The 15,738-nt window shown below is 42.8% G+C and overlaps 1 protein-coding gene across 1 annotated transcript in view; it reads right to left on the bottom strand.

Annotated features, from left to right (window-relative positions):
• Window positions 1-15,738, bottom strand: part of LOC144487985 (scavenger receptor cysteine-rich type 1 protein M130-like) — a 37,257-nt gene that overhangs the window by 18,415 nt on the left and 3,104 nt on the right. Inside the window, exons 2-4 of the mRNA XM_078206017.1 lie at window positions 14,875-15,519; window positions 13,453-13,707; window positions 6,942-7,256 (exon numbers count right to left, since the gene is read on the bottom strand). Coding sequence (XP_078062143.1) covers window positions 6,942-7,256; window positions 13,453-13,707; window positions 14,875-15,519 — 1,215 coding nt within the window. The remainder of the gene's footprint in view (window positions 1-6,941; window positions 7,257-13,452; window positions 13,708-14,874; window positions 15,520-15,738) is intronic.

Here is a 15,738-nt window from a genome sequence, read left to right as displayed (position 1 = left end):
GGAGAACAACCCCAGTTTACCCAATCTCTCCTCATAACTAAGCCCCTCCATACCAGGCAACATCCTGGTAAACCTCCTCTGTACTCTCTCCAAGGCCTCCACGTCCTTCTGGTAGTGTGGCGACCAGAACTGGACGCAGTACTCCAAATGCGGCCGAACCAACGTTCTATACATCTGCAACATCAGACCCCAACTTTTATACTCTATGCCCCGTCCTATAAAGGCAAGCATGCCATATGCCTTCTTGACCACCTTCGCCACCTGCGACGTCACCTTCAAAGATCTGTGGACTTGCACACCCAGGTCCCTCTGCGTATCTACACCCTTTATGGTTCTGCCATTTATCGTATAGTTCCTCCTTACATTATTTCTACCAAAATGCATCACTTCGCATTCATCAGGATTGAACTCCATCTGCCATTTCTTTGCCCAAATTTCCAGCCTATCTATATCCTTCTGTGGCCTCTGACAATGCTCCTCACTATCTGCAAGTCCTGCCAATTTTGTGTCGTCCGCAAACTTACTGATCACCCCAGTTACACGTTCTTCCAGATCATTTATATAAATCACAAACAGCAGAGGTCCCAATAGAGAGCCCTGCGGAACACCACTAGTCACAGGCCTCCAGCCGGAAAAAGACCCTTCCACTATCACCCTCTGTCTTCTGTGACCAAGCTAGTTCTCTACCCAACTAGCCACCTCCCCCTTTATCTGATGAGATCCAACCTTTTGCACCAGCCTACCATGAGGGACTTTGTCAAACGCTTCACTAAAGTCCATATAGACGACATCCACGGCCCTTCCCTCGTCAACCATTCCAGTCACTTCTTCATAAAATTCCACCAATTTAGTGAGGCATGACCTCCCCCTCACAAAACCATGCTGACTATCGTTAATGAGTTTATTCCTTTCTAAATGCGCATACATCCTATCTCTAAGAATCTTCTCCAACAACTTCCCCACCACGGACGTCAAGCTCACCGGCCTATAAATACCTGGGTTATCCTTCCTACCCTTCTTAAATAACGGGACCACATTAGCTATCATCCAATCCTCTGGGACCTCACCTGTGTCCAGTGACGAGACAAAGATTAGCGTCAGAGGCCCAGCGATTTCATCTCTCGTCTCCCTGAGCAGCCTTGGATAGATTCCATCAGGCCCTGGGGATTTGTCAGTCTTTATATTCTCTAACAAACCTAACACTTCCTCCCTTGTAATGGAGATTTTCTCCAACGGGTCAACACTCCCCTCCGAGACACTCCCAGTCAACACATCCCTCTCCTTTGTGAATACCGACACAAAGTACTCATTTAGGATCTCCCCTACTTCTTTGGGCTCTAAGCATAATTCCCCACTTTTGTTCCTGAGAGGTCCGATTTTTTCCCTGACAACCCTTTCGTTCCTAACGTATGAATAAAATTATGGACATTGTTAGAGAAGCGAAGCATGCCCTGATGTTTTGTTCTATATGACCCACTCATCAATCTTGTGCAAAGTTGCATCGACCTGCTATATAACCTCGACTTCAAAATATAGCTCGAATTAAATGTAGCTGTACATATCTCCTGCATTTTTTCCTAAATGTGCAACATGTTTGGAGGTAATGCGAATATTATTAGAAACACGTGGTACCTCCTATCTCATTCTTTTACTCATGTGATTCCCAGCATCGGACTCTCCCTTTGACAATGTGCTAAGTTGAATATCTTTCGAAATGCTATTTGCCTCTTCTGAGCAGAATCCATTTCGATATAACAAACTGAATACGCTAGTAGTACTCGGAAAGAGATTATGGGCGATGTGTAAGCCCTGTCATGACCTTTCTTAGCAAAGTTAAAACATTCGATTAATTTAGCTACTGATTAGCTACCGTGTGGCTATTGGATGGTACGAAAGAGGGGAAAAAATCATAGAATCTTGGTCAGAATAAACAGGACCATTTGTACGATAAACAATTGCAGCTCAAAAAGTAAAGGAAACACGATGAAACATAATCAGTCTTAGTGCAGCTTGTGACCAGGAATTTGAAAGGAGTGGACGTTCAGAATTGGAAAAGAAAAATCTCGTTAACCCTTAAGCTGAGGACAATGCTGCTGTGTACGAACTGACAGCAAATTTATCAAGACCGCACTTACTGGATCCAAAGATTAATATGATCAACATTCTATGTTGTAAAAGATTGCCGCAAAGTATTAGATTCAGACAGTGCTGAAAAGGCCATTTGGCCCAATGAGTCGGCACCGACAGTCATCAGCACTAAATACGCGTTTATCCTATTTGCCTGTACTTGTCCATGTTCTTGAATTTTATGATATTTCAAGTGCTCATCCGATTTTTTTGTAAAGATTGTAGGTTTTCCGGCCTCCACTACATTCCCCAGCAATGTTTTACAGATTCCCACCATATCTGGGCGTTTTTTTTCTTTCACTGAAATCCATTCTGAATCTCTGGCTCATATCCAAAAACTATGCTCCTTTGTGAATGACCCCTCTACCAACGGGACCAGCTTCTCCATAATCACTCTGTCCATGCCTCTCATAATCTTATATACCTCAAATATACCCCTACCCCTCAGCCTTCTCTTATCTAAAGGAAACAATCCATGCCTATCCAGTCTCTCATTGTAGCTCAAATTCTCCATCCCAGGCAGCATGCTTTTGAACCTCCTCTGTACCCACTCTAGTGTTATCATATCCTTCCTATAATGAGTTGAACATAACTGCACACAATACTCCATTTGCGGTCTAATCAACGTTCTGTACAGTTCCAATATTACCTCTTCACTCTTATAATCTATGCCACGACTGATAAAAGCAAGTATCCCACATGCCTTTCTAACTATACTATTCATGTGCTCCGCCGACTTCAAGGAACTGTGCATAAGTCTGTTCCTACGAGCTTCCCAGTGCCCTGCCATTCATTAAATGCATCCTGGCGTTGTTTCTTCTTCACCTTGCACTTATCAGGGTTAAATGACTGTTGTCACTGTTCTGTCCATCTGACCAACCCACCTGCATGTTTCTGTAAATTCAGTATTAACACAGTATTCTCCTTCAGTATTAACCACCCTCCCATTTTACATGTCATCTGCAAACTTGTTTAATGCTCCCCTCATATTCTGTCTATATCAGTTATGTATATAATACACAATAAGGGTCACAGTGGTGATCTATGTGGCACACCACTAGGCACTGGCCTCCAGTCACTCGACGGCCTTCTAACACTAACATCTGTGCCCTATTACGAAGCAGTTCCTGAGCTATCTCGCCATGTCGTCCTGAATTCCACATGCTGAAACCTTCACAATCTGTCTGACAAATGGGACCTCGTCAAAGCTTTGCTAAAACCTCAACTACATCAATTGAACTTTCCTCATCCCCAAACTTGATTGCATTCACAAAAGTCCGAACAAAGTTGTTAATCATGACCAACCTTGGACATAGCCAAGCTGATTTTCCATAATTAACTCATGCCTATCCGAATGGATACTAATTCTCATCTCAAAATATTTCTCCAATATTTCTCTGCCACTGATGTGAGACTCAGAAATATGTATTTAAATTGTTCATCTCTATCACCCTTCTTGCAAATTGGAACCCTATTAGTCATCCTCCAGTCCACTGGCACTTCCCCCAGAGAAGAATTCAGAAAGTATCTCTGTGCCTCTGCTATATCCTGCCTCGCCTCCCACAGCATGCTGAGATGCAATTCATCCGGGCGGGGGGATTCCCCCATTTTGAAGCTCGTCAGGGCAAACTGCAAGTTCATCACCACTTTCCTGAATTATGTATCTACTTTATCCTATTCCTCAGTGAACGTTGCAATGGATTAATTTCAACTATTTCCTGCTGAACTGTTTAATCCACTGTCTAATATGTTTATACCCTCAAACATATGATTCTGTGGTTTGCTTTATGATATTTGCACGGTGCTTTATGACACTATTCCACTAAATTGGCTTCAAAATTACTATTTAACATTTGTAAAAAGAATTACGATCTGAAGCTGCATGTTTCAGATCGGAAATTGCCACTAACTACACCAGAGCAACACCCATCGTTATATTGCTATTGTGTCAGCAATGCGTATTGCTGATAATATCATAACCCGGAGAGATTATTGATGTCCTGGGCCACATGTTTTTTTTCTGCATTCAGAAAACGTGCAAATTAACCCACTGAAGTGAACAACGCGAAATTTCCCCATAATTTGAGAATTTTCTGTTTAAGTTTATATATTATAATTTTATCATTTTAGTTTCCTAAAGTTAGAAAGCATTATTGACCTGAAAGAGTTATTAACCGAAAGAAAACTGAATTCTTGCACGCAAGATTACAGTTTCAGATTTAAAATCAGTCCTTCAAAACAATCTCCCCCAAAAATACTAACCACTTTGTCATACACACAAGTAAGCAACCCAACTCCCACATTGGTGCTTATTTATAACAATGCAGCGATACTACTCAATACATAGCTGCTCTGAATTCAATAAGGTAGACAACACAGACTCGGAAAATTCGGTCTATCTACTTTCGAAATTCAGTATTTCGGCTTCGACCAACCTCATGACGTTCCAAGTATGTCTGATTCATTCTGCACCATCACCCAGAGCAGAGTAATTCAATTTGCAGGCTGTCTTCTTCACTCACGCACACACACACACACACGCACGCAGCCAACCCCTAACCTCTATATATCTAAGGGTATAGTTCAAAATTCCGAAATATGTTTAGATTGTCATCAGTATTTGACTGAAGTAAAATATTCCAAAAGAAAAAAAATCATATTTTCCGATTCAAAAACATGCTCAGCTTAAGTAAACGTCAGTAACCTTCCTTTGTCTGTCGATGAAAGTACTATTAGCTGTAACAATCCATCACTTCACTGACAATTAAAATGTAACAACTGAAATAAATAGATCTCATGTATCTCGTAATGCAAGTTTTAATCCTCAACTATTCATTAAAATGCATTGGACCATAATATCTTCTGGACAGATGTTTATCTCCTGTGCCTTTATCCGGATTTGGGAACTGTTGCAAAAAACAACTGTGTCATTTGAGCTTGCACAAACAAAGTTCTTCACAGAATAACGCAATTTCCACAAAAGATATCAGTTCCAACAATTCAAAACATAATGAAACTTTAATGTGAAGTTAATGCGATAACTTCACTCCAACTTTTCTACGGTTCAAATCGCACAAAAAAATCCATAACTGTGCTTTAACGGAAACGGCCTTTCTGTCCCACAAACTCCTCTTCACAAGTCTGAGCAGTTTGACCAATATCAAGGCTCACATTTGCCTCGTTCATAAGCCCTTTAGGTGCTATTTTTCGCTTTGTAGCCAGGATTTCATATATTTAACTCTCCTTCTGGCCTATATTCTATTATTTACTCTTTAAAACTTTCACTCACATAACCCGTTGTTAACCCATTCCTAAGAATTCTGCCTCAACGTCGCTGCTCTGCTTGCTCTACACAGGAGGTCCGCTCAACAAACGTCTTCAATTTTAAATGAGGATCATAGTGTTCAAGCATATCCATTTTGTACATCACACCCACAATCATGTCACATCTCCTCAGCGTTTCCAGATCTAACCATGTCAAGTTCACTGGATTTCTGATGTCTTTTAAAAAGAAAAAAAATAACAGTACAGCACAGGAGAAAAGACCCGACTAAAACTGCGCCAATACATGGTTTCTATGCTTCTGATCGACTCCCGTTCATGTGTATACACCTTTAATGTTGCTAATTTGCCTGTTTCCACCACCTCCACTGGCAGTGTTTTCTTTTCATTTGATTTGATTTGATTTATTATTGTGATATGTATTACACACAATGAAAAGTATTGTTTCTTGCGCGCTAAACAGACAAACCATATAGTCCAAAAGGAAGGAAACGAGAGCGTACAGAATGTAGTGTTACATTTATGGCGAGGGTGTTTAGAAAGTTTAACTTAATGCAAGGTAGGCCCATTCAAAAGTCTGATGGCAGCAGGGAAGAAGTTGTTCTTGAGTCGTTTGGTACGTGACCTCAGATTTTTGTATATTTTCCTGACGGAAGAAAGTGGAAGAGAGAATGCCCGGGGTGCGTCGGGTCCTGAATTAAGCTGGCTGCTTTGCCGAGCAGCGGGAAGTGTACACAGAGCCAATGGATGGGAGGCACCCGCCATCCTTTTTGTGCTAACGTTTCCCCGCAGGACTCCCATAAACTTATCACCTATCAACTTAAACCTGTGCCCTCTTGTCGTCCACCTATCCACCCTGAGAAAAAAGCCTCTGACTATCCACGTGACCTCAGATTTTTGTATGCCTCTTATGGCGTTGTTGACTTCAATCAGGTCATTCTGAACCTGCGTCCTGCCCGTGAAAACAATCCTGGTTTATCCAACCTTGCCTCATACCTAAAATCCTCCAGGCAAGATGCTGGAAGAGCCTTTTTTGCACACTCTAAAAAGCATCCACGTCCTTCTGACAGTGTGATCACCATAACAGCACACATACTTCAAATGCTGCCGAACTAAAGATTTAAACGGCTGTTCAAAGTGCTTCGAGTACTCAGTCCTAACAGGAGCTTCAACCTTGTCCTGAACCCTTCATATATTCTGAAATGAATTCCTCACTCACATCACCGTCTTTCATTGTGCTGTGAAACGCATATAGCTACCAATTTAATGACGTTTTTGGCATGTATTTTTTGGCATTATTTCATGTTGCGTTCTCTATTTTGTTCCTGTGTTGACCGTTGTGAGTTTTGCCTTGCTTTAATCCACCATAAAATCTGTTCGCCGTGCACATCCAGCTCGGTCACCCATCTCTACCTTCATTACCTTAACAACATGTTTTGGTGACACCACAAAAAGGGAAAATAACATTACTAAATGCCTCAGCAGTTAGAATGTGTTCTTTATGTTTCGCAAGCAACGACAGTTTTATTCACCTGAGCACAGAACACCAACGCCGAATCTGTCATTGAGAGAGGAATCCAGTAGAAATGATCTGCAGCTCCGGAGGTGTGATTCGTTTCCTTCACAATGGACATCATTCAACAACACAGGCTCATCACTCTCTCCGTACTTTGAAGAGTTATAAACGGATCTTGCGTCGCCGCATTCCAATTGTCTACAAACAACGTTGGCATCATTCAGATCCCAGAAGCTGTCCTGCACTCTGCCCCAAGAGCTGTTGTGGTAAATCTCCACTCGCCCATCGCAACTGCTTCCCCCATTCGTTAATCTCAATGACCAGCTTTCATCTGAAAAATAGGAACAAATTGTAAAGCAGAAGTTGAACTAAATAAGAAAGAAGGTTATTAAAACTGACACTTTAAGTCACTGTCATTGTTTGCTCCTTTTTGCAATAGCTGACAGAAATTTAAGAAGAGCATTCAGCCTTATATTTTTCACCAGTGAATACGTTTTGAAGAAATATTCAATTTGATGCCAATACCAAGCACAGTACAATGTTGGGGAAATTAAAGGAACACATATCTGCCATACATTCGAAATGTACTTAAAACTGAATATTACGTGACGCATTTAAGATGTCTGATGAATTATTCTCAAAGCAACAAAACTCACCTGCTATATTTCCCAGGATCACGCAGGAAAAGAACGTGAAATGTATTGTTTTAGAAGGTCCTCATGTTAGATAGAGGGCTCTAGAATTTTGAAGCAGACCAATGCGCCATGGCTTGTGTAAGTAGCAGGATGGATGGAACCTTACCTGCTGCCGTTCAATTAGATTGCTTGCCTGGGGATCATTTAATTCCTTGAGATTTGCTTGCAAATCGATTGCAGCGTGTTTAATCCTAATTTTGACATCTGCCTCATCAGTAATAAAGAGGAGTTGTGTTGCTAAAGCAATCGTTGCGCAGATTTCATCAACTGACCTGTTCTGTCACCTGTGGCATTTAAGTGCGTGGTCAATGTTGATTCCCTTACCATTACCGAAAGAGATGTTGCAGCAAATAACTGAAACAATAGCCAATTAATGTCAACTGAGGGGACTAGACGTAGAAGGGTATGGAAATTGAGAACAGTGCTGATGTGGTGATTTGGGAAGGTTTTCTGGCAGAAGCGAATGTTGACAGAGCTGGAAACTTAACGCCATTGCTCGGGGAAGGAAGGCAAGAGGGTGTGTGCAACATCAGATCAATGAACTCAAATGAAATTGAATGTAAAAGACAGCAAATACATATTTATTTAACAAGGTGCGCAAGTGGCAAATTGTTCCCTCTGCACTTAACCATGAGATAAACCTACGAAATATATATATTTTTAGATCTCAATGATTCAATTTTATATGAGTGCTCACTTGGCAAGTTATGTAACCGTATGGTTAATGAAGCGAACGAAAAGTTAATGACGCACTTCTGGATGAAGTTCTTGAGGTTTTGCACGGTTAGTGATAGGGCACAGTACTACTCATTTGACAATGAATGGTACATCAAATATGCAGAAAGGAGACCCAACTTCGAAGTAAATAAAAATATGTATCAAATTACCCAGCAACAAACGTCATTTTGATAACTTCCTCATTTAAAAAGTGATTGCGGATTATTGGTAACGTTTGATGAGGCCAGTGTCAAAACGATTTGAACTGTTAGACTGGTTTGGATATGCTTTTGTTCGTGGGAATGGCAATAATGTCATTTCCTTTGGTTTTATTCATTACAGGGATTGTTTGGGTTTTTTTGTTTGTACTCACTGGAGCAAATCACATTGACATCGTTTCTGTGTGTGCACTCGTGTTGAGTTACTGGAGAAAGAGGACAATGGAACAGACTTGTCTCATTCCCTTTACATTCCAAGCGATTCCTCCGTATGAGACCAGTGCCCTGTCGAAACTGGACGCGTCTTGGTAGATTCACAGCGACTCCACATTGCAGCTGAGCACAGACCACATCTGCGGCATTGCAATCCCAGTGAAGATCACACACTGTTTCCCAGTGTTCAGCGTGCTGGATTTCCAATCTACCCGAGCATCGGGACTCTCCATCTGCTCGTGCAGCATTTCGGCGACCTGAGTAATATCAATTCACGAGAGTGCAATTTACTTATCAATGACCACTTATCACATAGCTCATCAACATGAATTTGTCAGATTTCGTTCTTAGTTTGATTGGATTTCCGTCCAATAGCAATTGTTCAGCACCGAGACCACCTCCCAATGCCTAATGTTCCTCCACCATCACACCCGGCCAACGCTTCTGTTTGAAATATCACTGTACGCTTGTCGGTACTATATTTTTATTCTGACGAATCCAATGCGATCAGTGTGATGTAAAAAATAAACACTATCCCCACTGAAAGCTCTGCAAGCATCTATGAAGAGAAAAAATGAGAAATCCAAGACAAATAATCTCTTTCAGATCGAAACCAATGTATTTTTTGCTCCCTTTTCATTTCTTTAATGTTTTCATTCAGAACCCAGACAGCAACATTAGGCGTCACATTTCACTTTCATTTTTACCCTGTGTTGAACGAGAGAAACTTGAGTATCTGGAATAACCATAGTCCCTACAGTCATCCCAGCCTGCAACATTGTCTACACGTGATTATATTTCAATCGAACACTTGAATCCAAAATGACGCTGAAGTGTTATTTCTGCAGCTGACATTAAGTTGCAACTATTGATGAAACAAAAGGAAATTAGGGACAGAGTAAGTCCGTGAAACTCTACGTGTTAGTGTAGTCAGAACAAGAAATGCAGTGGCCAGGTACGTATAACATTTCCGTTCAGTACGACATTCATGTCTAGTCAGCTGGACTGTAATGGGAGAACAGTTTGGCACAATAATATAATGTGGAGATGCCGGCGTTGGACTGGGGTAAACACAGTAAGAAGTTTAACAACACCAGGTTAAAGTCCAACAGGTTTATTTGGTAGCAAAAGCCACACAAGCTTTCGAAGCTCGAAGCCCCTTCTTCAGGTGAGTGGGAATTCTGTTCACAAACAGAGCTTATAAAGACACAGACTCAATTTACATTGTACTTTAGTAAAGCGTTTGACAAAGTCCCTCATGGTAGGCTAGTGAAAAAGGTTGGATCCCATGGGATAAAGGGGGAGGTGGCTAGATGGGTGGAGAACTGGCTTGGTCATAGAAGACAGAGGGTGGTAGTGGAAGGGTCTTTTTCCGGCTGGAGGCCTGTGACTACTGGTGTACCGCAGGGCTCTGTATTGGGACCTCTGCTGTTTGTGATTTATATAAATGATCTGGAAGAAGGAGTAACTGGGGTGACCAGTAAGTTTGCGGACGACACAAAACTGGCAGGACTTGCAGACAGTGAGGAACATAGTCAGAGGCTACAGAAGGATATAGATAGGCTGGAAATTTGGGGAAGGAAATGGCAGATGGAGTTCAATCCTGATAAATGCGAAGTGATGCATATTGGTGGGAATAATGTAGGGAGGAGCTACACGATAAATGGAAGAACCATAAAGGGTGTAGAGACGCAGAGGGACCTGGGTGTGCAAGTCCACAGATCTTTGAAGGTGACGTCACAGGTGGAGAAGGTGGTGAAGAAGGCATATGGCATGCTTGCCTTTATAGGACGGGGCATAGAGTATAAAAGTTGGGGTCTGATGTTGCAGATGTATAGAACGTTGGTTCGGCCGCATTTGGAATACTGCGTCCAGTTCTGGTCGCCACACTACCAGAAGGACGTGGAGGCTTTGGAGCGAGTACAGAGGAGGTTTACCAGGATGTTGCCTGGTATGGAGGGGCTTGGTTATGAGGAGAGATTGGGGAAACTGGGGTTGTTCTCCTTGGAAAGACGGAGGATGAGGGGAGACTTAATAGAGGTGTATAAAATTATGAAAGGCATGGATAGGGTGAACGGTGGGAAGCTTTTCCCCGGGTCGGTGGTGACGTTCACGAGGGGTCATAGGTTCAAGGTGAAGGGGGGGAGGTTTAACACAGATATCAGAAGGACATATTTCACACAGAGGGTCGTGGGGGCCTGGAATGTGTTGCCGGGCAAGGTGGTGGAGGCGGACACACTGGGAACGTTTAAGACTTATCTAGACAGCTATATGAACGGAGTGGGAATGGAGGGATACAAAAGAGTGGTCTAGTTTGGACCAGGGAGCGGCGCGGGCTAATTGTTCCTTGTTTCTCGTTTTAAGGCTTCATTCTATGATCATCTTGCTGGTGCCAGTACAGAGCGAGACTGCGGATAGTTGGGAACCTGTCTCGGGGGCAGGGAATTCATATGGTGTTCGTGGAAGTGGAAATGAATAGGGTTGGGAAGCATTTTCTGATCAGGGCCATTGTGATCTCCTGGACTCGTTTCGATCGCCTCAGGGGGTCGGAGAGGAATTTCCCAGATTTTTTTTCCCCATATTGGCCCTGGGGTTTTTCACTCTGGGTTTTCGCCTCTCCCTGGAGATCACATGGTCTGGAATGGGGGGGGGGGGGTGGGGGTGAGTTAATAGGTTGTGATGAACAAAGCATCGTAGCTGTGAGGGACAGCTCGGTGGATAGGATATTAGGATGTAGATAGGCTGGAAAATTGGGCGGGGATCCTGGATTCAGGATTCAATCCTGGACCGGGGAGCGGCGCGGGCTTGGAGGGCCGAAGGGCCTGTTCCTGTGCTGTATTGTTCTTTGTTTGTTCTTTGTTTGTACATGAATAATGGTTGGAATGCGAATACTTACAACTAATCAAGTCTTTAAGAAACAAAACAATGGGAGTGGAGAGAGCATCAAGACAGGCTAAAAAGATGTGTATTGTCTCCAGACAAGACAGCCAGTGAAACTCTGCAGGTCCACGCAACTGTGGGAGTTACAAATAGTGTGACATGAATCCAATATCCCGGTTGAGGCCGTCCTCGTGTGTGCGGAACTTGGCTATCAGTTTCTGCTCAGCGACTCTGCGCTGTCGTGTGTCGCGAAGACGCTGCGACAACGGGTGAATGAACACCGCTCGACAATCACCAGGCAAGACTGTTCTCTTCCTGTTGGGGAGCACTTCAGCGGTCACGGGCATTCGGCCTCTGATATTCGGGTAAGCGTTCTCCAAGGTGGCCTTCGCGACACACGACAGCGCAGAGTCGCTGAGCAGAAACTGATAGCCAAGTTCCGCATACACGAGGACGGCCTCAACCGCGATATTGGGTTCATGTCACACTATTTGTAACTCCCACAGTTGCGTGGACCTGCAGAGTTTCACTGGCTGTCTTGTTTCTTAAAGACTTGATTAGTTGTGGGTATTCGCATTCCAACCATTATTCATGTAAATTGAGTCTGTGTCTTTATAAGCTCTGTTTGTGAACAAAATTCCCACTCACCTGAAGAAGCGGCTTAGAGCTTCGAAAGCTTGTGTGGCTTTTGCTACCAAATAAACCTGTTGGACTTTAACCTGGTGTTGTTAAACTTCTTACAATAATATAAAACAGACTTAGATACCATCTGAGTCATGAGCGCAAATCAGGCCTCTAAACTGTCTTCTGAACAGAAATTGAGTTTAGCCACGCCAGGTCAATACCTCTGCCCTCACTTTTTATTCCCCTCTCATCCATACCCGCACCCACGTTTCAAGAATTCAGTATTCGTAAATTGAAAGATAGTGGAAAGGGCAAATGCCTCAGCCACATTAAATGGACTGCAGTTGCTGAAGAAGACAGCATGACACCACTTTTTCTAGGGCAGTTAGGGATGGACAGGAGTGCGATAAGAACTCGAGAACCCTGAGTGAGATGTTGCTTTGGAGGGTCGGTGCAGAATCGATGGGCCAAATGACCTCCTTCTGCACTGTATGAATTCTGTGATTGACGAAATATAGAGGAAGCTCGTTATTCGGGAATGTATATGAATCACTCTGCAATTATAGCAGAGCAGTATTCGGTTTTCTTTTCAAAAATCTCAGCGCTGTCGAAGCCAATGGCTTCTCTTCCTCGGTTATTATAAATTGTGCTGTGTCCGGCAGTGATCCAGCCATTCGCTTTTGCATGTAGGAGGAACCTGAGCAGTGAGTCCAGAGGCGCATTAAGTCAACCTTCCTGTCGCCCAATTAAATATTGCAACAAATTTATTATTGCAAAAGTAATCTAATCAGTAATGGATTATTATAGTCATTCAAGTAATATTGTATTTGTTTTCGTCCAGAAATTGTTGCAATGTTGCAGCAAACCGCGCAGGAACGCGTCCCTGTTATTAAATCGCGACATTATTAATAAGAGTGTTCGGGAATACCAAATAGGAGCAGTGATCTGTTATTCACTTCCTCGACACTGCACCGCTATTCTATAAGACAATGTCTGGCTTATTCGTATTTAGATATATGCATTACGACCTTCACTCAATAACGTTTGATCCCTTTGTCCAATAATCATCTATCGAACTGTCTTAAAAAAGAAAGCTCCGCATTTGTCCGCTGCCTTCTGAGGCAGACCACGTAGTATTTGTGGATAAGACATTAATTTCCCGAATTATCAGGGTTTGTACCTGAACAGATTACTGCAAAATCTTGCTGGTGTCCACAACCTTCTCGACCAATCACAGGCCCTGACCCTGGACCAAAATGAGAGATAAGCGGCATCGCTGTGACAGAACCACAATCCAACAGCTGGCAAACAGCTTCCGCCTCAGGTGATGACCATGCCTCATCTTTGCAAACTGTTCCCCAGTTTCCATTCCAATAAATCTCCAGCCTCCCAGCACAGGGATGGCTTCCATTCAGCAGCCTGGGCAGTGTACTTCCTGAGAAATATATTTGGATACACATAATTCTGAAACTATTTTCGATGAAAAATTCGAGAAAATGTCGGCAAAAGTCAACATTAATCCCATATCGTTATTGATCAACGTCACATGGCACATTTAATCGCATGAACTCTATCGTCCCCCTGTGTGCGAAAGTGCTGGAGATATCAGTTTTAACGTAGTTGCTATTCTATTAATTATTTTTTTAGATATCACTGTATGTTGCCTTGCTTTCTTTTCAACAATGAAAATGTCACTGAAATGCTGCAGTCTAACCATTTCTTACGAAGTAAAATGCTTATTGAATTATATCACAAATAATATTTGTCCTATTGATATTAATTATTTTCTAATTATGCTAACAGAAACTTGGCCTTTTATCTTTCCGACACATGCTTAATAAACTGTCCGATTTCAACATTTCAACTGTACATTCCTGTCACCTGGCTGTGTTTGTGGAACCTGATGAGATTTAATATTAGGAAGTTATTGCAAACAAGGGAATCCCATCAAACTCAGATAGGAATTGGCCATCTCTATTCTGTGGGACAAATGGTCATTCTGTTCACACCCCGAGAATATGCAGTGGAGAGAAATTAGAAGGATTTGTTTGGGACATTCGGAATCTGCCAAATCAGCGCGAAATCGGATAGGTAACTGAAGACATTCGGTTGGGACAATGGAAGATAGGTGTGCAAAAGATGTATGGATTGTCAGCTTCAATGTGGCTATGTGCTTAAAGAGAGACTTACGAATGTTCATAAGCATTCCACTGGAAAATTATTCACAAAATACACAAGCAGTTGATCAGCAAACGTCATTTCCGTTTACGTAGTCACATCCCACTTAATATACATTTTGTAAATCGCCAACGAATCAACTGTGAGTGAGGCCGGGAGAGCAATGTGGGTCAGGGACACTGATGAATTGTGTTTTCTTTCTCAATCTGTCCCAGGGACGTGTCTGTGTTTCTTATGACCAATCTGTGTTTCCATCTCTGAGTGCACGGCATAAATATTCAAATGCGAATCAATATATCATGAAATTTGCATCTTACTATGTCTCTTCATTCTCAGCTACCCATACTAACTGCTGATCCATTGGAGCTCAGAAACTTCCTTGGCCGACTTCACCTTCATGTACGCGATCAGACGCACCACAAACGGCCAATGCAACCAAGAACTTTTGGTTGATCAATGCCTGGGAGCGGCTGCTGGCTTCGCGAATGGAAATTTAAACTGTGATTGTGACATTCCCCGCAATCTAGCTCAGCGGCTGTGGCTTTCGGGAAAACTTCACTGGACGACGTGATGAGCGGTAAAGGACAAATATTTACGTACTGCTTACAGAGGGGTTTGTTCATTCTAATATGAATGCAACATGAGTATGCGCTGACAAATTGGACAATGACTATCATTCCATTTCTGGTGACGGACAGTTCCAGGTTAGTTCCCTCGTCGTCGGGAAAATAAAACATGGAGAAAGCAGAAAAGTAAATACCTGAGCAGATGACAGAGGCATCATAGGAATGTGACAAGTCATATCGCGACCATCCACCTGACTGACATTTCCGCAGGGCGTTCTCGTTCCCTCTGCACTGAACATTGTAGGTCACAATGTATCCGGATCCTTCGCCAAAGTAAGCCCCACGGGGAGCAGAGAGTGCAGTCCCACAGCCGAGCTCCCGACACACAACAGCAGCATCTGCCAGGTCCCAGGGAGAATCTTCCACAGTCCCCCACTGCCCTAAGTAGCGAATCTCCAATCTCCCAACGCATTCACTGATCCCGCTCACCAGTCGTAGTTTTTCTGTCCAGTACAAATGATAGCAAGATTCAAAACCAGTTAAACCCCCAGTCTCCCAGCACAGGGACAACACATTCACGATTATAATGAAGAATCAATCTGCCAGTTGGACTATCCTAGGTTCGCAATAAAGGACGAAATTAATTTGAAACATGAAACAATAGAAAGATAAATATATGGAAACCACGTGAGTGAGCAGGTACCAGGAGTCAGAGAGAAGAT

This window comes from Mustelus asterias, unplaced genomic scaffold (assembly GCF_964213995.1).
Source record: "Mustelus asterias unplaced genomic scaffold, sMusAst1.hap1.1 HAP1_SCAFFOLD_1182, whole genome shotgun sequence".
Taxonomy (NCBI): domain Eukaryota; kingdom Metazoa; phylum Chordata; class Chondrichthyes; order Carcharhiniformes; family Triakidae; genus Mustelus; species Mustelus asterias.
The sequence above is the reverse complement of the archived record's forward strand: the minus strand, read 5'-3'. Positions and strand labels throughout refer to the sequence as shown.